This window comes from Herpailurus yagouaroundi, unplaced genomic scaffold (genome assembly GCF_014898765.1).
Source record: "Herpailurus yagouaroundi ecotype Mexico unplaced genomic scaffold, PumYag 221, whole genome shotgun sequence".
In the NCBI taxonomy this organism is placed as follows: domain Eukaryota; kingdom Metazoa; phylum Chordata; class Mammalia; order Carnivora; family Felidae; genus Herpailurus; species Herpailurus yagouaroundi.
The window spans coordinates 10863168-10888771 of NW_024412452.1; the positions used below are offsets into that span (position 1 = coordinate 10863168).

At 44.9% G+C, this 25604-nt stretch overlaps 1 protein-coding gene across 6 annotated transcripts in view; it reads left to right on the plus strand.

The window, feature by feature from the left end:
- SFXN5 (sideroflexin 5) overlaps nt 1-25604 on the plus strand; it is a 117328-nt gene that overhangs the window by 34470 nt on the left and 57254 nt on the right. For all 6 annotated transcript variants that reach the window (XM_040458539.1, XM_040458535.1, XM_040458533.1 and 3 more), the window contains 3 exons: nt 4932-4958; nt 5433-5487; nt 7465-7490. In XM_040458539.1, coding sequence (XP_040314473.1) covers nt 4932-4958; nt 5433-5487; nt 7465-7490 — 108 coding nt within the window. The remainder of the gene's footprint in view (nt 1-4931; nt 4959-5432; nt 5488-7464; nt 7491-25604) is intronic.

Consider the following 25604-nt stretch of genomic DNA (forward strand, 5'->3'; position numbering starts at 1 on the left):
ATAGGCTCTGTCTTTGCTGCCTTTAGAGGTTTGGAGAAGCAGCTTGGAAGGAGGCAGAGGGGAAGGGGAGTGAGCCAGACTGGGGGCGGTTGCTCCCTTCATCTGGGTTTTGGGTGCTGGGGTATGCCCTGCTCCACACCCAAAAGGCAAGGCTTCTCCTTCTGAAGCCCACCCTCTGCCCCTTCCCTTGGCCTCTACACGGGGTTCTAATAGGTTCGTATGGCAGCTCGGCTGAGACGCTGGCCATTTCTGAAATCAGCAAACTTCTGCATTGTTCCAGCAACCTCTTGCCCAGACTGCTTCCCCCACCCCCGCTCTGTCCTCATTGCCCAAGCTGAGAAATCAAGCAAGGTCCAAGGTCTCACGTCCACATGAGTTCCAAGGGTGCGACTGGGGCCGCACCCTTTTATGTTCCGCCAGAGGCATGGAGTGAGATGGGCTGAGCCCAGAGAAGACAAGTCATATTAAGGATTTTATAGGCTAAAGTTGAGGAATTCGCAGGTTAAAGTGTAGTTACTTCACAGGCTGATGAGAAGATGCCAGAGGCTCCCCATTTAAAAATAAACATTAAAATTTTTTTTCACATTTATTTTTTTTTGAGAGACGGAGCAAGACAGAGTATGAACAGGGAAGGGGCCGAGAGAGAGGGGGGACACAGAATCTGAAGCAGGTTCCAGGCTCTGAGCTGTTGGCACAGAGCCCGATGGGGGACTCAAACTCACGGACCGTGAGATCATGACCTGAGCTGAAGTCGGACGCTTAACCGACTAAGCTATCCAGGTGCCCCTAAAGCAAACATTTTTAAAAAAGGATCTACTGGGTACAGAGTTTCAGTTGGGGAGGATGAGAAGGTTCTGGAGGTGGATGGTGGTGATGTCCACATAACAATGTGAATGTGCTTAATGCCACTGACCTGCCACTTAAAAGTGGTTAAAATGGTAAATTTTTAGGTTATGTATATTTTTCCACAATAAAAAAAAGATGGAAAATAGCCTAAAAGTCCACTTATAGGGTATGGTTTACAATATATGCATCCAAGGTTTCTGTTAGGAAGAGTGGTGGTGACATGGAAAGATCTCCGAAATATATAGATGCCTAAAAGGAGAGAACAGTGAATGTCAGTGTGCTAACATTTAGGAACAGGTGCATGTGGTGGTTAAGACTGGAGACTTTGGAACCAGACTAGTTGGGTTCAAATCCCAGTGCTGCTGTAAGACTTTGGGCAAGTCCCATAACCTGTCTGTGCCTCCATTTGCACATCTATAAAGTGGGGAATGTACTAGTCCCTGCCCCAAGGGGCTATTGAGGAGATTACATTAGTTAATATGTACAAAGCCCTCAGAAGGGTGTCAGACTCCTAGCACTTGTTCACTAAATATGAATGAATGAGTGAGGATGAATGGAGGGACAAATCTGAGTCAGAGGTCATGAGCTCTGCCTCTGAGACTTTGGAGGTGGCTCTGAGCTTTGGCTTCCTCACCTGGGCTGTGAGCAGGTTTCTGAGTGTGAGAATCAAATAATTAAAGGGAGGGAAGGTGCTCAGCCCAGCGGGGAAGCATGGAATTATGTGTGAGGCTTTGTTATCGCCTCTTATCTGTCGCACTGGCCTGCGTGGTGTGGTGGTGTCATTGCAGGGTGGGGAATATGTCTGTGTGCGCCGGGTCCCTGGCCTTGCCGCTGACGCCCCCGCTCCTGGGTGAGGCAGAGGAGGCAGTCCTTGCACCTGAGGGACATGGCCGTGGCCATGGGTTACAAGCACTGGGCTGCGCAGCTGGACTTCTGCGGGAGGGGAGCAACAGGTGCTGGCGAGGGGCATCAGCCACCGGGCTGCAAGGAGGAGATTCGGGGACCCCAGGATGATGTCAGCTGACTCTCCTCCTCTTCTCGTGCCTCAGGCACGGCAGTCACCCTGGCCACACCAGGCAGCGATCTGCTCCAGAGGCTCCTGGAGAGCAGGAGAACATGAGTCGAGAGGCCAGGTAGGCCCGGGGGCCCATCTTCATCCTGCCACCAACCCGGAGGACCCTGGCTGAGTCACCTATTCTCTCTGAGACGAGTTGCTTTGTCTGAAAATAATCTACCTACCTCACAGGCATGTTGTAGGAATAAAGACAATCGAGATGAAGTTACTTTGAAAAATAATTAAGTCCCTTAAAAATAGATTGCTCATTTGAATGACTTCTCCTCTACTTTAGGCATTCATTGAGCACGTTCCAGGGACTGAGTATTTTAGATATGTACACCTCATTGAGACCTCTGTTTAGTCAGGGTGAGCCAAGCACCAGAACAAACAACCCCAGATTTCAGGGACTTACGCACAAAGGTCTATTTCTCTCTCATGTCAGGGTCCAGTGCTGCTGGGGAACAGGGCACATGCCATTGTCCAGGGCCTGGCCTCCTCTGCCTCGTGGCTTTGCTGCCACCAGCCTCCACTGGATCCTCTGCGGGAGGTTGCGGGGCCAGGCCTGGTGGAGGCGTGGTGAATGTCACTTCCACCCATAGTTCATTAGCCAGCACCCCATCCCATGAGCCCACCTGCCCGTGAGGGAAGCTAGAAACACAGGCTTCGCTGTGTGCCCAAAGGGAAATGCAAACTGCTGGGAGCATCCAGCACAGTTCTGCCCTACTCTTACAACAACCCATTTCACTGATGGAGAAACTGAGGCACACAGGCAGAGTAATCACACATCCAGCAAGTGATTTGAACGCAGTTCTAATACCTGTTCTTTGTACTGTCGTTTGATGTCTTAGACCAGTGTTTTCCACCCCAGCTGTTCATCAGAATCGTGGGGAATTTTTTCTTTTCTTTTCTTTTTATAAGAGTTATATAAAGAGATCTTGCACTTTTTTTTTTTTTTTTAAATAAAATTTTGGAGCACCTGGGTGGCTCAGTCAGTTAGGCATCCAGCTTCGGCTTGGGTCATAATCTCCTGGTTCATGGGTTTGAGCCCCATGTAGGGTTCTGTGCTAGTGGTGAGGAGCCTGCTTCAGATCCTTTGTCTCCCTCTCTCAAGCTCATGCTCTCTCTCCAAGAAATCAACATTTAGAATAGGATAGAAAGGGGCGCCTGGGTGGCTCAGTTGGTTGAGCTTCCGACTTCGGCTCAGGTCATGATCTCATGGTCCGTGAGTTCAAGCCCTGCCTCGGGCTCCTTGCTGACAGCTTGGAGCCTGGAGCCTGCTTTGGATTCTGTGTCTTCCTCTCTCTCTGCCCCTCCCCCATTCATGCTCTGCCTCTCTCTGTCTCAAAAATAAATAAACATTAAAAAAAATTTTTTAAAAAAAGAATTAAAAAAAAAAAAGAATAGGATAGAATAGATTAGAATGGAATTTTAATTTAGAATAGCTTTAGGTTTGCTGTGTGCCCAGCACTGTGGGAGATACTGGAGGACAGCAGCAGGCATGCCCTTGCCTCTAAGAAGCTGGACCTAGAAATGGAAGATTCTGATCCTGGGTGGGGAGTATGGGGTGTCAGGAATCTGAGCACAGGGCCTGGGGTTGCACCAGAGCTGGTGCTGGGACTGGAGGCGCACTGTATGAAGGCACTTTCTGAGCAATAGAGGATCTGCCTTTTATCACTTTTTTTTTTTTACCTCTTTGCTGTTATGCACTGACTCACCTTCTTTGGCCAACAGTGATTTTGCATTTAGTTTTTCTCTCTTCAGTCCCCTTTATCCCTAATTATTAAAAAAAAATCTACCACTTCTAATCTTTGAGAGTCTGGAATAGCAGACAATCAAATATGTTTGAAATATATCTAAAATAAGGATAATTAGGCTGTGAATTAAGGCTTGAGGGACTCTGCTGTGAGTAAAATGCATAAACTTTAATATATCAATCTTACGCTTCTGTTTCTGCTACCCATTAGCCTTCTGCAGTTTAATTTATATTCCAGATGACAATGCTGCTATATAAATGAAGCGTAACTGAAGCGTTCTCTTGTAAAACTCAAATCAACTGCTGGCCACCTCCTCCCTCTCACCCCATACCTTCTTGCTCCTTTAAAAATGCCCCGCCTTTGGTTTGCCCATAAATTTTGACTACGTTTGCTTGATTTCTTTTTGAAAGGTTTATCTTATCACATTTTAACATCTCTCAAATGGGATGAGTCTGTTAATTGATGGAGGTCTTGGCATTATGTTATACTTTTATTTCTTAGCGGGACATGCTAGTGTATCTTAGGGTCAGTGATGTCTTAGATTCAATGAAATACAGCATTTGTGTCATTTGAAGGAACTGGCAATTGTTCTGTCCCTCCAGCCTGTCTCCTGTGCTGTGCTGGAGAGACCTCACCGCTCATCTGAAAGCAACTTCTCTTTATAACCTTGTTATAATAACAGCAACAATAGGAAAATAATGCCCACAGCAGTCGGCAGCAATAAAGCCCTTCCTGTGTGTCCAGCGCTGCGTCAGTCACTTTTCCTATTCCTCTTTAACAATGTTGGAGGCAGAGCTATTATCCGCATTCTACAGATGAGGAAATGGAGGTTCAGCGGAAGAAGTGGCAAAGCCAGGCATCCAGGCAGTCTGTCCAGCCTTGAAAAATCTGTGTTATGCTGCCTCTAGTGATTCTGGGAGGCAGTTAAAGTAACTTCATTGAAATCGGGACTTCATACCTGGCCATACCTTAGAATCAACTAGAGAATTGCTGGAAGAATTTTTCAAGTAATTTTACAGCGCAGCCAGAGCGGAGGACCCTTGGTTGAAATGATCTGCATGAGAGACCCGAGCTCTGCTGTTCTGGGCTCCCTGATGCCACAGCCCCAGGGATGCTGCCAGTCCTGGGGGCGTCAGGACAGCCTGAGCTTCTCAGGCCCTCCGAACTGGATCTCTTGGTTAAAATATGGGGCTTTGAGACTTTAAATTGATATGTGCTTTGAATTTTTGTCCTTTATTTCCTTTTCCTTTTTTCTCTCCCTTCCTTCCTTGCAGCTCTGGAGTGCACAGAAAATCAAGCAGGTAATTCAATTTTGGATTCATTTCCTTCCCTCCTCTCTGCTCTCCTGGACCTTGCCCTGCGCTGTCCTGGGGAATCACGGCTGTGCTGCTCAGCCTTGCCCCTCCCATTTGCCACGTGCTGCCCTGCCGTCCCTTCTTTCCCAGCACCCAGGGCCTGAGTTTCTGAATGCCAGAGCTCAGGCCCCTTGCCTTCTCCTGGGCCCCTGAGCTCCTTCCCTGTGGGCGCCTCTACAAAATCCTTCTTACATGCCCACTAAATACTAGGCACAGGGGACAGAGGACCCAGTCCCAATCACCTGCATTCAGCTTTGAGCATTAATCAGGAAAAGTCCTGTTTGCTGCCTGTGTTTTGTTTCTCTTGCCTTGAATGGTGAGAAAGGACTGGCCTTCCAGTCCTCCCGGGGGGAGCTCTCCTTTTCCTCCCTCCTCTTCCTGCCCACAGTCACCCTGTGCTCTGTTCCCTGCTCTTGCCAGGCTATTCTACACCCAGATACCAATGAGAAGATCTTCATGCCCTTTAGAATGTCAGGTAAGCCCCTGGGACCCTCCTGAATCTGCCTGGCCTTGGGCGCTTACCACGGTCACAGCTGCAGAAGCATCCAGATGCACCAACCTGAGGAGGGGCAGAACCCGTTACACACACGGCCAGTTTGCACCTCCGTATTCACCTTGGCTCGACCATACACGTCTCTGGCCAGGCCTTAGAATCACCTGTGGGGCTTTAAAAAAAAAATGTGCCTGCCTGCCTTTTCTTCCTGAGCAGTTGGGATGCAGTGGAGGCCTCCACAGGTGAATCTGGGGCTCCTTTTCCTGTTATACACCACCCACCTACAGCAGCAGCCTCAGGGATGATACCTGCTTCCGGCAAGCCCTATCTTCTCTCTCACCTACCTGTGTATACTGTGCTCTTTCCTTGCAAACCACGCTCCCTTAAAGGCACTTAATCCCCAGGCTAACTCCCTGGTGTCCGATCCTGCTATTAACCTGTACTCCAGAATGCATGAACTGCATTAGCACTACTGTGCACACAGGGAGGGTGGATTCCCATTCTGTGGAGACCAGTGGTAGAGGGGCTGGGGTGGGAAAGTGGACATAAGATCCCTGCCCCCAGGAAGTCCCTGCCCCCAGGAAGTCCCTGCCCAGTGGTCACTAGAGGGAAGCTCTTTGTGCATGAGCTTAGTAGCCCAGAAAACACTTGCACGCACGGGGCCTGGCCTAGCGTGTTTGTCCTACCTGTAGTTCCAAGAGGCCACAGGCCCTGTCCAGAGTCACACAGCAGAGGTCAGACTCCCACCAGAGTGTTGATGCCTACTGCGTGGCATTTCTCAGTGCACTGGGGCACTCTTGCAGGGTGGGTGGGAGGGCTGTTGGCTGCTGCCTTGAGAAGTCCTCAGGTGGCTGGAGACAGAGTCTCTATCAAGAGGTGTTCTCAGCTGAGTCAGTCAAGATCCCCACCCCCAGACAGCCTGACCTCATGTGAGTGAGAGAACAAACAACCACGTGACCTCATCGTGCTGAGGCATTGCGTGCCCACGGACCCTCCTTGCTTGGCTGTGAGGAACTCCCAGGTAGCAAAGGCCTCTGGCCGAGCATCTTGCAGCTACGGCTGTAGGTGCACCGGGCCACAGCACGCTCTCACCTGGGGCCTGGATCCTCTTGTAATTCTCCAGTCAAACCTGGGGCCCATCTCCAGAGGAATGCGGGCAGTAGAGTGACAGTTCATGTGCAAGCGCAATTATGCACAGTCAGGATGCGAACCTTTGCTTTAGATAACCCAGATAAGTGTGGTTCTCTGCTGTCCAGCCCGCCAGCTGACTGCCTGCCATAAGCTAGAGGCCAGGGACACAGGGCCGCCCACTGACAGTGGGAGGTGGAGGGCAGCAGACGGGGCCTCCGATAGTCCAGGGAAGCGAGCGGTGAGGAGACAGTGCCTGGGGCCTGCTCTACTGAGGATGTTTAGGCAGGGTAGGAGAGATTTAAAGAGTACCCCTGGCACTTAGAGGTAGACATCTCAAGTGTGTGGAGAGTTCCCCTTTCAGAACTGAAGTAAGGCTGTGTGCTAGAAAGGTAAGCTGAGAGAAGAAGGAGGACATTCTGGGGCCTTTGAAGGCAGCGTGCTGTGTGTAGTGGGCGTGGGCAGGGGACACGGTGCCTCCTGGAGGAAATCATGGAAGGAACACCAACTGTAGCACCAAGTGCATGGTGTTCCCAGCGGTGGGCAGCCCTGCCCTCAGCAGAGGGCTTCTGAGTTTTGGAGTGAGAAGTATCTGGCCAAAGGGGAACAGAGAGAGGGTGGCTGGGGGACACGGGGGAGCCCTCTATCCTGGGGAGGGCTGAGCCGGAAAAGGCCTGGGGGCTAGAGGTGCCTTCTGCCTCGCTGACCTGAGCTCCCTCATCAGGACCATTACCAAGACCAAGTCTAGAGGTCTCTGCCGGTGCCTCTGTTGAGGGGTGGAGTGGGATGGGGTGGGACTGTAAGACCTGACCCTTTCCTCTCCCCTCTCAGGTTACATTCCTTTTGGGACGCCAATTGTAAGTACTGCCTTCAAAGGGTTTTCTTTTCTAAAAAAGTGTTAATGTATAACTCTATATCGTAATAGAGTTATGTGATAGAGTAATATCATAAATATTTGAGATGTTGATTTAAGATTCATTCCTGGAGGGGAATTAGCAGGTAAAGTAGCATGCATATCTTTTTAAATCTCTTGGTGTGTATTGTCGAACTTCTTTCCACAAAAGTGTGCCAACGTGCACCTAAGACAGAGCCTCCAAGTGCATTTGTCCCTGCACGTTCCCATGCTGAGTACTGCCACTAGGACATGCTCCTTAAAAAGACTTTTCCCAAAAAGCTTAGGAAGTCAGAGGATAAGCATGCCTGCTGAAACCCAAAGTTTAAAATTAACTCAGAAGGGTGCTTGGGTGGCTCAGTAGGTTAAGTATCGGACTTTGGCTCAGGTCATGATCTCACGGTTCGTGGGTTCGAGCCTCCCATTGGGCTCTGTACCGACACTCTGAGCCTGGAGCCTGCTTCGGATCCTGTGTCTCTCTCTCTCTCTCGGCCCCTGCCCTGCTCACGCTCTGTCTCTCAAAAATAAATAAATGTTAAAAAAAATTAAAATTAACTCATAAAGGATTCAGTATTCTTTTTGTTTAGTTTTGGAATCAAGGTTAAGTTTGCTCTTTAAAAAAAAAATATATATATATATATATATGACACATGTATAGAAGGGTGCATTCATCATAAATGTACAGTGTGGTACGTTTTCACAAAGCAAGTACATCCAAGTAACCTGCACTTAGATTCAGAGCCTAGCAGCCTCTCAGGAACCTCTCGTGTACCCCTCAGTCACTACCCCCACAGGGAATCACTTTTCTGACTTCCTTTACTATATTCCAATTTTGCCTATTACTGAATTTTATATAAAGGATATCACCAGGGTGTACTTTTTTTGGTCTGTCTTCTTTCCCTCAAAATTATCTGTGGGACTCATCCATACTATACGGACATCCATATTGACTCACCCATATTGGTGTATGTAGTATTTATTTGTTCTTTTTTCATTGCTTTCTGTGTCATATCGCATTGTTAGAACTATATCAAAATTTACTTATCCATCCTCCTTATTTTCTGACTTCCTAAGCTTTTTGGGAAAACTCCCCTGTAAGTAGCATGTCCTGGTGACAATACTGGGGTTTGGAGTGAACAACAAACAGTGGTGCTTTGTACAAGTCTTTTAGAGGGTATTTTCCCTCACTTCTCCTGGATTATACCTACAGTGTTAAAGAGATAGCAATGAAATGCAGCGTGTAATCCTAGAGCTGGGATCGGGACCAGGGCAGGGGTATGTGTGAGATGGTATTGTGGTCTCTTGGAAACTGAACATACATTACATATGATGTGAGTCAGTAACCGTACTTGTTGGCGTTTCCTCCAAGAGAAATGAAGACATATGTCCCCACAAATTTCTGTACACAAATGTTTATAGTGGCTTTCTTCGTATTAGCCTAAAACTGAAAAAAGGTAAGAATGACCAACAGATAGTATATCTATGAGTGAAAACCTGACTCGGAACAGAGTCATGGCTTAGTCTGAAAGTTTCCTATATATCTCATAGGTCTCATTCCTTCTCTGTGTATTTGCAGACCCCCCTTCTGTAAAAAAGCGTTTTCCCATCTGCCTTTCCCTTTTAATGTTTTTTAAATTATCAGTAAGTGTGGTGGGTGTATTTTTTGTATTTGGTTGATAACAATTTACTTCTGTCATTATTCATTTTCATATGCAGATTGTCCCAAATGTGACCAGTAGGAAACCTTTAAAGCAGTTTCTCTGTCCATTTGACAAGTCCTCTCTATCCTTTGATACTTTAGTACTTTTTGGCACAATGTATAGATATTCCAGACTCATCTTGTGGTCTCTGCACCAGTCCTGGAATCATGCATTTCTACAAACAGCTCTGATTCTCTTCAGAGAAGAATGGTATTTAGAAACCAACATCTGAATGCTTAGGTGTGCTCACTGTTGCCGGAGCCTCATTGTTTCTAGGCCCTCTTAGCATGCATAGCTAGGAAATACCACTTCTTAAAAATGATGAGTTTATGCCAATACCTTGAATCCCAATCCAACATCCCAGAGGTCTTCCTTCCTCCCATTTCATATTTATATCCCCCTCCTCCCTGAATGAGAAGCCAACAAACATGTGTACTCGCTTACCAAATCTTGCACACAAATGAAAGAATTTCAGAATTGCTATATCAGTAGTATTCCCCAAAAGTGTATTAAGTGAAGTTCAAGATTTCTTTGAAGTTCTTTTTGTCCTTGGACTCTATCCTCCTGAGGGTGTACAGTCACAGAATTGTGGTCAAAAGTTATTTGAAGTAATGTTTTTCTTCTGTGTGGTTATTTGTGTGATATACAGTTAGGTTTATTTGTTATTGTTGGCATTCAGTTTTAGTTGCTTCTCTGTTCTTATTGATTTTTTTTAATATCTAAAATATCAACATAAGTCAAAGCTATATAAAAAGGCATGATAAACGTTCCATTCCCTGGGGCACCTGGGTGGCTCAGTTGGTTGAGCATCTATTGATTTGGGCTTAGGTGATGATCACAGGGGCATGGGATTGAGCCCTGCATTGGGCTCTGCACTGAGCACGGAGCCTGCTTGGGATCCTCTTTCTCTCTCCCTCTGCCCCTCTCCCCTGTGTGTGCTCTCTCTCTCTCTCTAAAATAAAATTTTTAAAAAGTTCCACTTCCTATCCTGTGTAGGTAAACAATCTTATCCGTCCTATTTCTTTTTCTAAATAAGCAGATACAAATATAGGTCCCATTTTTTCTTATACAAAAGGTAGCATTCTATATATACTCTTTTGCACGTTGTTTTTTCCACTTAATCACATATTCTGGAAATCATGGCCCATCAGTTTATACAGGTCTTCCTTGTTCTGTTTTTTTTCTTTTTAACATTTGTTTATTTTTGAGAGAGTGCAATGAGGGGAGGGGCAGAGAGAGGGGGACAGAGGATCCAAAGGGGGCTCTGCTGACAGCAGCAACAGCAGTGATGTGGGGCTTGAACTCACAAACTGCATGATCATGACCTGAGCTGAAGTCGGACGCTCAACCAACTGAGCCACCCAGGTGCCCCATCATTCTTTTTTTAATTTTTTTTTTTTTTAATTTTTTTTTTCAACGTTTATTTATTTTCTTTGGGACAGAGAGAGACAGAGCATGAACAGGGGAGGGGCAGAGAGAGAGGGAGACACAGAATCGGAAACAGGCTCCAGGCTCTGAGCCATCAGCCCAGAGCCCGACGCGGGTCTCGAACTCACGGACCGCGAGATCGTGACCTGGCTGAAGTCAGACGCTTAACCGACTGCGCCACCCAGGCGCCCCTCATTCTTTTTTTTAAATGGCTATCTAACTGTCTACTTTGTGGAAGTGGCATAATTTATTCAGCTAATTTCCTTCAAATGGACATTGAGACTACGTCCACTATATTGCTATGATGAATTATGCCAGAATGGGTAATCTTGTGCATATTGTTTTGATATAGTTAGAGATACACCTTGAGGGTAAATTTCTAACTTCTGTGTAAGGACTAATTCAATAGACATTTCTGGAAACACTAAACAAGAAAAAAGAAGATGCAAATAAACAATATTAGGAATAAAAAGTACAATAACTGTATATACAATGGAACTTTAAAAGATCAGAATGCATTAAACGATATGGGGTAATAAATCTGAAGACCTGGAAGAAAAGGGCACATTTCTAGGAAAGCACAGCTTCCGAAAGACCACCAAGCAAGAGGAAATACGGAATATGACTAGACTATGAATAACAAAAAAATTAAATCAGTTGTTTAAAATATATGCACCGGGGCGCCTGGGTGGCTCAGTCGGTTAAGCGTCCAACTTCGACTCAGGTCATGATCTCGCGGTCCGTGGGTTCAAGCCCCACGTTGGGCTCTGTGCTGACAGCTCAGAGCCTGGAGCCTGTTTCAGATTCTGTGTCTCCCTCTTTCTCTGACCCTTCCCTGTTCATGCTCTCTCTCTGTCTCAAAAATAAATAAATGTTAAAAAAAAAATGCACCAAAGAACAAACAAAACATAACCACTAGACTCCCATGATCTTCCAGATGACTACTCTTTATTTTTATTTTTATTTTTTTAATGTTTATTTATTTTTGAGAGAGAGACACAGAGCACAAACAGGGGAGGGGCAGAGAGAGAGGGAGACAGAGAATCTGAAGCAGGCTTCAGGCTCTGAGCTGTCAGCACAGAGCCCGACGCGGGACTTGAACTCACAAACTGTGAGATCATGACCTGAGCCAAAGTTGGATCCTTAACCAACTGAGCCACCCAAATGCCCCTCTGGATGACTACTCTTAAAACAATAGCCAAACTCAATTTTCATTATACTCAAGAAAGAGGATAAAAAGAAGAAATGTTCCCAGTTCATTCATGAGGCACTTTGAGACCAATACCAAAGAAGAAAATGGAAGAAAGAAAAATTGTAGGCTAATATCACTTATGAAATTACAAATAGAAGTCCAAGTGAAATAACAAATTGAATCCAGCAATGCATTAAGACATGTCATAACCAATTTTTACTAAGAATGATAACATTAGGAATATATTAATAGAGTTCATCACATTAACAAATTAAAGGAGAAATGTGATAATCTCAGTACATTTAGAAAAATGATTTGGTAAAATGAAACATAAGTCCATTTATGACTTTTTTTTTTTTTAAAGAGCAGATTAGATTCAGAAGGGAACATCGTTAATTTATAGAGGGTCTATCCAAAAAAAAAAAAAAAAAAAAAAAAAAAAAAAATCCCAACCCCAAAGCAAGCAACATTCTTAAAGATGAAACAGATGAAGGTAAATTCTTAATGTCTGGGACAGGGTAAGAGTATCTGATATCCAACATTTTCCTGGAAGACTAGCAAATACAGTAACACATGACAAAATAAATCAGTAGTAATAGGATTGGAAAGGAAGAAACAAGAACATTCATGAGCATAGGCAAACTATTAGAACTACTATTTTTGAAGATGTCTGGATGTAAGATCAGTATATAAAACATTATTATAGGCCTTTGGACCCATAAAAAACGTCTAGAATATAATGTTTAAAAAAAGATAGTATTTACAATAGCACTTAAAACTATAAGGTACCATAGCAACATTTTTTTTTTTTTTTGGATAGGAAACAGTAAAACTGCTTTTATTTGAAGACAACATGATTGTGTACATACAAAATCCTAAGGAATTTTCCAAAAAGTGGCTAGAATTAATAAGTAAACTTAACAAGGTAGCAGACTACAAGGTCAATATACAAAAATCAATTATATCTCTATATACCAGCAGCAAAAAGCCTTATACATCATTTACAATGACATAAAAGATATAAAATCTTCAAGAATAAATGCTTCAGAGGTTATACAAGATTTCTCCGCTGAAAATTACATGCATTGCTGAGAGAAATGAAGGAAGACCTCAGTAAAGTCAGATATATACCTTGTTTGTGGATTGAGAGTCAATATTGTTAAAATGTTAATTTTCTCCAAATTGAGCCATAGATTCAACACAATCCCATCAAAATCTCAAGATCTTTGCTGTAGAAATTTACTAGTTAGCCTAAAATTTATGTGAGAATTACAAAAGACCTAGAATAAGCAAAACAATTTTTTATTTTTTTAATTTTTTAAAAATATAATTTATTGTCAAATTGGCTGACATACAGTGTGTAAAGTGTGCTCTTGGTTTTTGGGGTTGATTCCCATGGTTTATCGCTTACATACAACACCCAGTGCTCATCCCAACAAGTGCCCTCCTCTATGCCCATTACCCATTTTCCCCTCCCCCACCCCCCTATCAACCCTCAGTTTGTTCTCTGTATTTAAGAGCCTCTTATGGTTTGCCTCTCTCCCTCTCTGTTTGTAACTATTTTTTCCCCTTCCCTTCCCTCATGGTCTTCTGCTAAGTTTCTCAAGATCCACAAATGAGTGAAAACATATGATATCAGTCTTTCTCTGACTAACTTATTTCACTTAGCATAATACCTTCCAGTTCCAGCTACACTGCTGCAAATGGCATGATTTCATTCTTTCTCACTGCCAAGTAGTATTCCATTGTATATATAAACCACATCTTCTTTAATTTTTAAAAAATGTTTATTTATATTTGAGAGAGAGAGACAGAGTGTGAGCAGGGCAGGGGCAGAGAGAGAGGGAGACACAGAATCCAAAGCTGGCTCCAGGCTCTGAGCTGTCAGCACAGAGCCCGATGCAGAGTTCGAACTCATGAGCTGTGAGATCATAACCTGAGCCGAAGTTGGACGCTTAACCGACTGAGCCACCCAGGTGCCCCTGAATGGACATTTTTCTAAAGAAGACCTACAGGTAGCTCACAGACACCTGAAAAGATGCTCAACATCATGCATCATCAGGAAAATGCAAATCAAAACCATGAGAGGGGCGTTTGGGTGGCTCAGTCAGTTAAGCATCCAACTTCGGCTCAGGTCATGATCTCACAGCTCGTGGGTTCAAGCCCCGCATTGGGCTCTGTGCTGACAGCTCAGAGCCTGGAGCCTGCTTCAGATTCTGTGTCTCCCTCTCTCTCTGCCCCTCCCCCTCTCAAAAATAAATAAACATTAAAATTTTAAAAAACATAATGAGATATCACCTTACCCCCCTTACCCCTGTCAGTATGGCTGAAACCAAAAAGATGAAATAATAAATGTTGGTGAAGATGCGGAGAGAAAGGAACCCTTGTGCACTATTGGTGGGAATGTAAATAGGTGCAGCCACTATAGAAAACAGCATGAAGGTTCTCAAAAAATTAAAAATAGAAATACCATATGATCCAATGATTCCATTACTGCGTATTTACCCAAAGAAAATGAAAACACTAATTCAAAAAGATACGTGCACACCTATGTTTATTGCAGCATTATTTACAATAGCCAAGATATAGAAACAATTCAAGTGTCCATCCTGAATGGATAGGGAAGATGTGGTATATCTATGTGTGGGACATTACTCATTGATAAAAAGGATGAGATCTTGCCATTTGTGACAACAGGGATAGACCTAGAAAGTATCATGCTAAGTGAAATAAGTTAGACAAAGAAAGACAAATACCATGTGATTTCACTTATATGTGGAATCTAAAAAAAAAACAAAACAACAAACCAAAAAACAAATGAGTAACCAAAAAGCAGAAGCAGACCTATAATTACAGAGAACAAACTGTTGTTAAGCCAGAGGGAAGGGGGTGGGGAGGTGGGCAAAATGGGTAAAGGGGACTGGGAGATCAGGCTTCCAGTTATGGTATGAAAAAGTTACGGGAATAAAAGATTTAGCATAGGGAATATAGTCTATGGTACTGTAATAGCGATGCATGGTGACAGAGCTCTCTATTTCTCTCTCTCTCTCTCTCACATGCACACACAAAGTATCCCTGTTTCAATGAATATTGTCTTGAATTCTACTTCATCTTATGTCAGTGTTTCTATTCCTGTTTTGTTTATTTGCTCTGTAAATCATTGCCCACACCTTTATATGAGTGACATTTTGTTTCTGCATTTTTTGTATTATATGTCTCTTGACAAAATGTAGCTGAGTTTTACTTCTTCACTCAGTTTGAGAAACACTGTCTTTAATTTTAATAATAAATGGAACCCATTCATATTTGTTCTGCTACTGGTTATTGTGACTACTTATCTCAGCCATCAAATAGTTTGTTGTTGGTTTATTAAGCTTTGCTATTGTTTCCACTTCCTTTCCTGATTTGTACTAGAGTGACCTTTTCAATGGTCCTTTGGTTTCTTAAGTAGTTTGGAAGGGAAACATCCTACTTTTCTCTAATTACTATTCAGCTGTAATATTTTGTAGAGTGGTCCTATTATATTTACCCTATATTAATAATAAATTATTCAATTAATAATTGAATAGTAAATATGACCTCCTTAACCCCACATAGGAAGAGACTTTTTTTTTAAATGTTTACTTATTTTTGAGAGAGAGAGAGACAGAGTGCAAGCAGTGGAGGGGAAGGGAGAGAGGAAGACACAGAATCTGAAGCAGACTCTAGGCTCCAAGCTGTGAGCACAGAGCCTGTCGTGGGGCTCGAACCCACGAACTGTGAGATCTTGAGCTGAGCCAAAGTTGGATGCTTAACTGACTGAGCCACCCAGGTGCCCTGGAAGAGACTTTTAACATACCATTTTCCTCTATTCTCTGCTTTACCATTTTACCCATACACACCTGCCAAGATTTTGGAAATAATCTGGAATCTCATCAGATTTTTGAATCTTTGCTTAATTAATACCTGTATGAAACTTCACAATTATTTAGGCTTTGTGTGTGTGTGTGTGTGTGTGTGTGTGTGTGTGTGTGTGTGTGTGTGTGCATTCTATGTTTGGCTAGAGCACGTCTGTGAATAATATTCAGAGTGTGTGGGCAATATACTTTTTGAGTCCTTGCATATCTGGAAATGTATTTTTTTTCTCTCTCATACATGAACAATAGTTGGCCTGATTCTCTTTTCCTTTGTAGGTAAACCTCCCCCACTCCCCTTAGGATCCTTTGGTATTTTTTCTTTTTATCTTTGGAGTTCAGAAATATCCTCAGGATTAAAAAAAATCTTCTCTGTATATTTTATAAAATTATACAAGTAATACATGAATATGTTCTTTGGAATTCAAAAATACCACCAAGACTTTTTAAAGAATATTTTTAAAGTTATACAAGTAATACATGAATATGTTCTCTCAGCTCAGAATTCAAACAACGCAAAAAAAGTAGAAATTCCTCTGACAAGTCTCAATCCCAAATCTGCTCCTAGAAGTAACCTCTGTTAGAACTTTGATGTGAATTTTCAGGTTTTTTTCTAGGCATTTGCATATATATGAATCATCATTTAAACGTTCTTTTCTGTTTTGTATTTTTTCCACTAAAAATACAACAGTATACTTATTTGTCTACAATTAGCTTATTACATTTAGTAATTTGGCTACATACAGATCTGCTTCATCATTCATTCATTCGTTTTTTCCTCCTGAGTAATATTCTTTCCCCCAGTGATGGACTTAGGTTGTTTCTGATTATTTGCTATTAGAAATAACAGTGCTATGAGGCTCCTGGCTAGTTCAGTCAGTTGAACGTCCAACTCTTGATTTCAGCTCAATTCATGATCCCAGGGTTGTGGGATTGAGCCCTGCATTGGGCTCCATGCTCAGCATGGAGCCTGCTTGAGATTCTCTCTCTCTCTCTCTCTCTCTCTCTCTCTCTCTCTCTCTCTCTCCCTCTGCCCCCTCCCCTGCTTACCTGCTCTCTCTCTTTCTAAAACAAATAAACAAACAAAAAAGGAATAACAGCACTGTGAAAAATTCTTGTAAAATTCTTCTCACCCAAGTATGAAGATTTCTCAAAGGCCCATTCTAGAAAGTGAATTTGCTGTGTAAATAGGTATACACATTTACATTTTTGATAGCTATTGCCAAATTTCCCTTCAGGAAGGCTACATTTCACTACACCTTAGTAACATTGGCATTTATATTTTTAGATTTTTTTTTTTATGACAACCTGATGGGAGAAAGGTAGCATCTCACTATGGTTTTAGTTTTTGTTTCCCTGAATACCAAAAAGCTTGTGCTTCTTTTCATCTATGTACTTAACATTTATATTTCCTCTTCTGTGAATTACCTGTTCACATCCTTTGTCCAATCTTCCATTGGCTGTATTTTCCAAATTAATTTTAAGAGTTCTTTATATATTGGGTACTAATCCTTTGAATTATATACATTGCAGATCTCTTCTTCCAGCTATTTTCTCTTCATTCTTTGGTGTCTTTGTTGTGGAAAGTTTTAAATATTGACATTTTAAAATATAACAATCTTTCCTTGGGTGGGTTTTGAGTTCTGTCCCCCCCTCCCGCCGTCACCTTCATCTCCTTTATTAAAATTACCAGATTTGTGAGGTTCGTGTCTGGGAATCAACTCTTGGATGTATTGATCAATTCTTCTAGTTTCATCTTCTAATTTATTCATTTCTGCTTTTGTTTTTATAATATCCTTTTTCCCTCTTTCCCTTGGTTTGTTTGTGGTGTTTTAGTTTGGTTTGTTGTTGTTTTTTTTTTTTTACATTTTATCTCAAATACTTTATTTATGCTCATTCTTTCTTTCTAATAAAAATTCTTGGGGCTGTGAATTTGCTTCTGAGTATATCTAATACCTAGCTGTATCTAATATGTGTTTGTATACAGTGATCCATATTTTTATTTTCTAAATAAGTTTGAAATTTCTGTTTTGACTCTTCTTTAATCAGGTAGTCAGAAGAACACATTTTGAATCGCAAGTGGTTTGTTTTTTACAAATGTGTTCTTTTCTTATTATTTTCTACTGTGTTGTATTTTCAGAGAGAATGATTCTGCCACTGGAGATGTATTGTGGTTTTCTCTGTAGCATACTATACGATTATACCAGTTAGGAATAGGACCATCTGCATATTAAAAATTTCAAAATAACAGTGGCTTAAAGAAAATAATTTATTACTCCCTCATGTCAAAGAAGTTTGGAGGTAAGTGGATCCCCATAATGCTACCAGGAACCCAGACTTCCATACTTCTGCACCATTCTCAGTGCTGGCTTCTGTCATCAGAATCCCCTCATAGCCCAATATGGTTGTCAGAGTTCTAGCCATGCATATTAAAGAGTCAGAGTTCACATCCATATTAAAGGGAAGAGTAAAAGAATGTACTTCCCAACAGAGTCAGCTCCCTTTATGGAGACTTCTTCAATCTCTCATACAACATTTCTGTTTATATTTCATGCAGAATCTCCCAACTATAGGAATTCTGTTAGTAAGCAAGAAGAGAAGAATGGTTGATATGTAGGCAAAGAAGAATCTGCCATAATAATTTTAATAAATATTCCATCAACACTTGAGAAAGAAAGATGCATCATTTAGCAATATTGTTTCTTTGCAAACCAGAGAAGTTGAATTTGGGGCTCATTTCCCCATAAGAGGCCAACTGGATCCTCACACAATTAATGGGTGCCATCAACTAGGATGAACTAGATAACCCATGGGATACCAGCACTGTCTCTAGTTGACAAGGTGTTATTGAGGACACCCCATCAATTTCCACTCTCTTCTTCCTACCCAAGACAAGTCAGTTATCTCAGGGTCCGTACAGCCTTGGAGGCATCCTGGGAACTTGGGTGCCGTCCACTCTTGTGTTATTCAGGGGTTTACTGCTAAAGCAGATGCTGTGAATGTCCTATGAGGACCAATCCTCTCCCAGCCTGGAACAAGCACCCCTGTGAATAAATGTGTAGCGTATGGGAATACGGTGCCCTGGCTCTGAGATCTGTATGAACACTTGATTGAGGTGAATGGGCAGCGAGAGCTGGGACATCTCCCAGCAGGCCTCAGTGGCAGCCAGAGCCAAAACGGCGATGCTCACCCAGTCCCCACTTCCTAGTCCCAAATATTCATATTCCAGGATTCAGAATAGCTGGCCCAGAGACCAGGTCCTGAAAAGAGCCACTGGATGAAGCACACCTGTAGCCTTCTATCCTGGCACTTTAACGTGGCTAAGAATTCAGAGGGCTCACTTTCTCATTCCCTCCTGGGCCGCTGCCTTGCCTTGTATGGAAGGGGCACCATGGCCATTCCGGCCTTCTACCAGAGCCTGGCTCCCTCTAGCCACATCAGCTTCCCTAAGGCCCCCACCATCACCTGGTAGCACTGAACATCTCGGCAAATGCCTGGTCTGAAGGGGAGTGAAGGTTCCAGTCCACACCTTAGGGAAGCCCCTGGTGTGATAGAATGCGTAAGAAATATATACATGCAGAAGCCACTAAAATGCTTACCAAAATAGAAATGGGGTGCTGGCAAATGTGCTAGGAACCGGGTCCCTGAGTTATGAAGGGAAGGGGTGATTAAGGCTGGCAGATGCCTCAACTGAGATGCTTCTGGAAGCAGCATCCACGCTTCCTGCCTAGGTGAGCATCCCCAGCCCTGACCCCCTGTGTTGTTCCCGCCTTGCCTGAGAGTAACCCCGCCCCCCCACCCTGCTCGCTCTCCAGAGCTCAGGAGAAGCGAGCTGGTTTTCTCCCAGAGGCTGGTGCCAGTTTAGTCAGCAGATTTCACAGATCCACTGGCACCCGTGTAGCGTCTTATTTTAAGCTTAACATTTGAAGATGGGAACTTTTCCCCCTTTGGTGTGTGGCAAAGAGATCCCAATTTATACATAAGCATGGTGGCTAAGCCAGGGCACCAAGGCTGTTCCCCAGGCTAGTGCAGTTCATGCTACCTCTTCCTTGGGTACCTTCCCAGAAGAACCCCGCCAACCGTGGTTGCTTAGAAGTGGCAGTTCTGTTCCCAGGTTTCCACTAAGAGGTGTGCAGCACTGTCCTTTCCATGCACGTGCGGCTGGGGAGAGGCAGGGCCAGTGTTCCGAACCCTGTCCTATTCTCTCTGCGTTTTCCCACCTGCCAGCCTGCACCCTGCACCCTTGGCTACCAGAATGTCGCAGATGCCAGCTTTCTCTTGCGGGCCCGAGCTTCTCTCAGGGGCCATTTGTGTCTCCCTCCTCACCTCTGCACTCCCCGTGATGCTGCTGGCCTCCTCTCCCCTCCCCCTGTCATTCTCAAACCCTCAAAACTCAAGGCTCCAATCTCGCATATCCAGGTGGGAGACTGAGGAGGGCAGACCGGGAGCATCTGGTCAGTGAGTCCCAGTGGCCTTGGGTTACATCCAAACCAGATCTCTGTCTTGGGACATTCAGAGCTTGGATTCTATGCTCTGAACCCTGCACTGCATGTGCGCACGCGGACTTAAAAGCCTCAGAAGGTGCAGGTGTGGGTCACTTCACCTCCAGGGGGGGGGAGGGGTAGACCACAGAGGGTTCATTTCACGTGAGGATTTGGCTGTGTCCCAGAGCCTTCGCGGTGTCTCCCATCCCTCCTCATCCCAGACTCTGCTTTTTCACACATTTAAATGCCAATCACAATTTCTCCCTGGCCTACCTCCGTTGTAACCCGACAGCAGTCAGTTTGGCCTGGTTCGCACCAGAGGTGTTACTCAGTTAAGCTGGAATTGACCAGTCAGGGACAAACATTCATTGGATAAACGATATTCTCTTTAACTGGTTGGGATCCTTTAAATAGCACCCCTCATTCACTGAAGTGTTACTTTTCAGATCGTTAGCCACATAAATCAGAAGATGGAGACAAAGTAGAAGGAAAAAACAGGCAAATTGTTGAGTACTGGGGCCTGTGGTAGGTCTTTCAAAAATGAAGAGGGACATTTTAGAATTGAGTGAGTCACTATGGAGGACACAGGTACGATGCCAGAGGACTGTCGCTTTGCCAGTGAGGATTCCCAGGTATGTGAGCAGTGAATGTCGATGGTTTCACCTGTTGGAAGCCTCTGGAAGTTCTCGAGGAAGACAGACTTTAAGCAGACAGATTCTTACCACGGAGAACCAATACTGCCAAGAAGGCAGGCAGGGTGCTGAGGGAGCGAATGACAGGGGACCTGACTCCTCTTGAGGGTCAGGGAAGGCTTCCCGAAGGAAGTGACAACTAGGCCGAAACCTGGAGGATGAGGAGGGATTAGCCGAGTAGAGAAGGGGTGGAGATGACAGGGACAGTGCTGTACCCTTTACTCATCCCCTGACTTGAGTTTCACCACCTCATTGTTTTGACACACACTGTGCTTCCTCTCTGGATTTTCTGTGCTTTTTTCTTTTAAGTTTATTTATTTATTTTGAGAGAGAGAGAGAGAGGAGGGCGAGGAGGGACAGAGAGAGAGGGAGAGAGAGAGAATCCCAAGCAGGTTCTGCACTGTCAGCGCAGAGCCTGATACAGGGCTTGAACTCGCGAAGCATGAGATCATGACCTAAGCTGAAACCAAGAGTCGGATGCTTAACTTACTGAACCACCCAGGTGCCCCTGGATTTTCTGTACTTATAAAACGTCTTTCTCCTGCTGCTTGACTCTGTGTTGCATGGCGGCAGCCTGAGGGAGTGAGGGCTGCTCAGTTCTCTCTTTCTGAGCATCGTAGGACATTGTGACCAGCGGCCTTGCTCTCCTGTCTTCATCTTCAGCCATTCGCGTCCCACCTCCAGCCAAGCAGATCAGGATATTTGGGGGTGCCCCTCTCCCACATTGAGACATTATCTCTCTGCAGAGGTTAGAATACTCTGAAGGAGGAAGCCTGGAGTAAAGGTGTGAGCCAGTTGCCATCTGGGTGCCATTGGCCCCATTCTGGATTCTGTCCTGAGATGAGCCTCAGGCACAAACCCCCCATCTTCCTGGCTGGCCAGGCAGCCCCAGAGTTGAGCTATTGGTCACCAGGTGGAGTGATAAGCCGGGCTGCTCAGGAACCAATCTCACTAGTGAAGGCATAATTCAAGGGCATTAGTAATGGTACGGAATTCTGAATCAGAAAGGACATCATCTGCAGCCTTCCTATGTGGCAATCCCTGTATTTAAACAGCTATTGCTACCTCCATGCTGTGTGGCAAACGTCCGCAGAATTTCTGTGGCGACCATAAGAATTTGTTCTTAGAGGTCCGTGGTTACCTGGGGTCTAGCTGCGTTCGACTGTGCTTGACTGAGGCGGTACTACGTGCCATTGCAGGTCTGGGCTCAACTGGGAGTCAGCCAACGCAGACTGTACTTTGCTTCAAACGTCTCTCCTCCTCCTTTGATGAGGCCTCTGAGGCCTGGGCTCTGAACTGGCACACTGCCACTTCCTCCCACATGCTTTTGGCCACAGCAAGACATATATGTCCAAGCCAAGCAACACCAAGAGCATGGAAATATATTCTTCCCGTGTCAAGGGCATGGATGCAGGGAGGAGTGAAGAATCGGGACCTAAAACTAATCCGCCCCTCTCTCCAAGAGCGTGCCCTCATGCAATGCAGGGTTTTAATACAAGGAGTAAGGAGGAAATGGGTGATGGTGGTCATGGTCACAGTCCATCATAGATCTTTTGCCTGGCCAAGAATTCATGTTCTTAATAATGAATTAGTAATGTTCTTCCAGTGTGTAGTGTGGACCCAGCTTTGTGCTGAGCGCTTTGGGGGACATCAGAGAGAAACACCCTGATTCTACCTTCAGGAGCTCACTATTGAGGGATGAGGCTTGTGTTCAAGGACAAGATGGGGGCAAGATGAAGCTCGATGGTGTCATGCAGCCTGTGGAGTTGAGAGAAAGGAGAGACCGGCAAAAACTAGAAAAGGATGAGACAGGAGGAGAGGAATGATACGGACACCTTATACCTAGTGAGCACTTGCTGCCCACCAAACCCTGGGCCGAATTCTTTCCATGCCTTGCTTCTTCTCATGGCCGTCCAGAGAGGTGCCAGGATGGTGCTCATTTAACAGAAAAAAAAAAAAAAATGGAGGCACAAGGGCTCAAGTAACTTGTGTGCGGTCACACAGCTGGTAAATACCAGAGCCAGGATGTGAGTCTGGCCCTTCGTATGACCAGAGCCTGTATGTTAGTCACCGGGGCCTACGGCCGGCCACTTGAGGCGAAGGGGAGCAGCGAAAGTAGACAGATGTGAGAAGAAGACAGCTGCCAGGGGGCGGGAAATGTGGAGGGGACCCCAGCCGTGTTATGAACTATAAATGGGAGCAAAGACTGGATGTGCGATTTGGCCAAGGTCCTGCAGCAAGATAGGGTGGAGGCTGGGCTGGAAATTCTGGCTGCTGGCTCTCCTTCCACTTTCCCTGGTACCAGCCGCTTTCTGGGCTCTCTCCACCCGTCTGCGCGGCCACGCCTGAAGCGCTTCCCTCTTGGAAGAGGTGCAATCCACTGGCATTGAAGCCGGGTGGACTGGCTCCCTCTCTCTATCCATCTCTTTCCTCCTTTCTCCTGCCATGTTCTGGAAAGGGCAGCGTGGGGGAATGTGGGCAGGTTGCACCAGAGATATACATCTGAGAACTGAAGGAACATTTATTTTTAATTTAGACTTAAAAAGAAAAAAGGAAGTTATAAAATATCTGCTCTTGCTCCTGGGACTGTGCAGATGGTGCTGCGTGTTGCCTAATAGGGAATGGGGCTGGCACCCATGTGCTCCCGGCCCCACCAGCCTGACTGTAGGACCTGGAAAGTGGGATCGCTGTTCCCCTTGCCTCGGCCTCAGATGGTTCCCGTGGGTCCGTTTGGCCAATACAGCATGGGTTTCCACTGCCTTCTAACCTCACCCTCCCCAGGTCTGCTGATTTTTCTGCCTCTTCTAATGAGACCAGTCTCTCGGCTGTTCTGCTCCTGTGAGTGTGCACACGTGTCCCCTGCCCCACGCACGCACACGCACGCACGGCTCAGCTCCATCCTACCACCTACTTCGGCAGATAGCCACAGCATGCTGACCTCTCCCTTCTTTAGGTCCTGTTCGGATGTTAGAAGTTACCGGCTTGACATGACCAAGTACCTGATTAAACCATCTGGTCATTTTCATGTCCAGATGTTATAAAGGATATTCTCATACATTTTCCTGTTTGGTCTTTGTGCTTACTGTGGTTAGGTGCCATATATTCCTCTCTTCCTGTTTGCTCCATTGGGAGCACCACGGAACATGGTGCATAGAAGGTATTTGAAAATGGGCATGGAGTGTGACTCTTCCTTTGTGCTCAGGCGAATGAGCTGGGAAAGGAACCCCTAAAATCAGAGAGTTGGAGCCCTCAAGCCAAGAGTGAGGAGACCTTTCTGACGTTCTCTCTAGTTTGCTGTGAAGCCTTGGGCAAATCACTGAATTTCTCTAAGCCTCAGTTTCCCCATTTGCAAAATACAGAAAGCAATCTCTATTTTGTCTGCGCCCCAGCGTACTAATAAGAATCATGGTAAGTGACATAGGGGAAATTCTTAGCAAAATCAATCAATCATTCAATTTCTTTAAGAAAGCATGAGGGGTCAGAGGTGCCCAGCATGAATATCAGGCCCATGTTACAGCAGGAGGTTGGGACAGGAGGCTGGTCGGGTTTGGCTAATAAGGTTACAAGCTCACAGGTTACAAGCTGTGTGTGTGTGTGTGTGTGTGTGTGTGTGTGTGTGTGTTACATAGGCCTGGGTACTATTTCAGTTTCGTTTAGGACTGTGGTTTGTTCTGGAAAAGACTTGATGTCACACAAATACAATGCCTGCCACCAGAAAAGACAAGTGAAGGCGAAAGTGAGACAAAAGTTTAGGAATGGGAAGAAGCCAGGAGTGAAGTTTGGGCACAAAATACATGCAGTGATGGTTTGTACACTTGACAAATATGAGCCGTGGAGATCTGGCCTGAGGTTCTTGACAGTCAGTGCAGAGAGAGACACAGTAAAATGCTCAACGTCTACAAGACAGATGCAGACCAGATGCTCAGAAGTGTATAAATTTCTGACCCCAAAGCCAGAAAAATTCCCCCCAGGAGGATTCATAAAGGAGATTCTGTGATGTAATGAGCAGTGAGTGTCCTGGACAATAGGTGTTTGGTAAATACAGTGAGTCCCAAGGAGCTGTACCTTATGATGCTCCTGATAGCCCAAGCTCAGTTCAGGGAGTGTAAGGGAGACTGAGGAGGGGAAGGCAACGTGGCCCATAACACACACTTGTTATGTAAACCAACAGATTAGGGGGGATGATATGCTGAGTTCTCAACAGTGATTAACAGCTTTTACTTCTTCTTCTGGCTTTGGGAGGCAGTCAGGCATGCACGTGTGTATACACACACACACACACACACACACACACACACACACACACTCACTAGATCACATTGTTTGTTCCCAATTTCAGGCCACTCTAGGCTCAGCTTCCTCTCTGTGGAAGCTCTCTGGCTCCTGGCTAGAGGCTGACTAGGGTCCCCAGGGATTTTTCTCAGCCAGGCTGGGGAGGGGTGATTCCCTTTACAGGCGATGGGACTATCTCACTTGACTTCATACCTACTACTTGGAACTCAAGAGTAGAACTTTAAACCAAGGTAGGACCTCCAAGCTCAACCCCGTAAGAAAGCCAGAGCCCCAAAGGAGCCTGTCTTCTGCTGGAGACACTGTCGGCTGGAGCTCACAGAGGCACGGGGCTGAGGTTGAGCTCCAAGCTCTCCTGATTCTACTCCTGTGCCCTAAGCTGTTGCTGCAGAGAAAAATC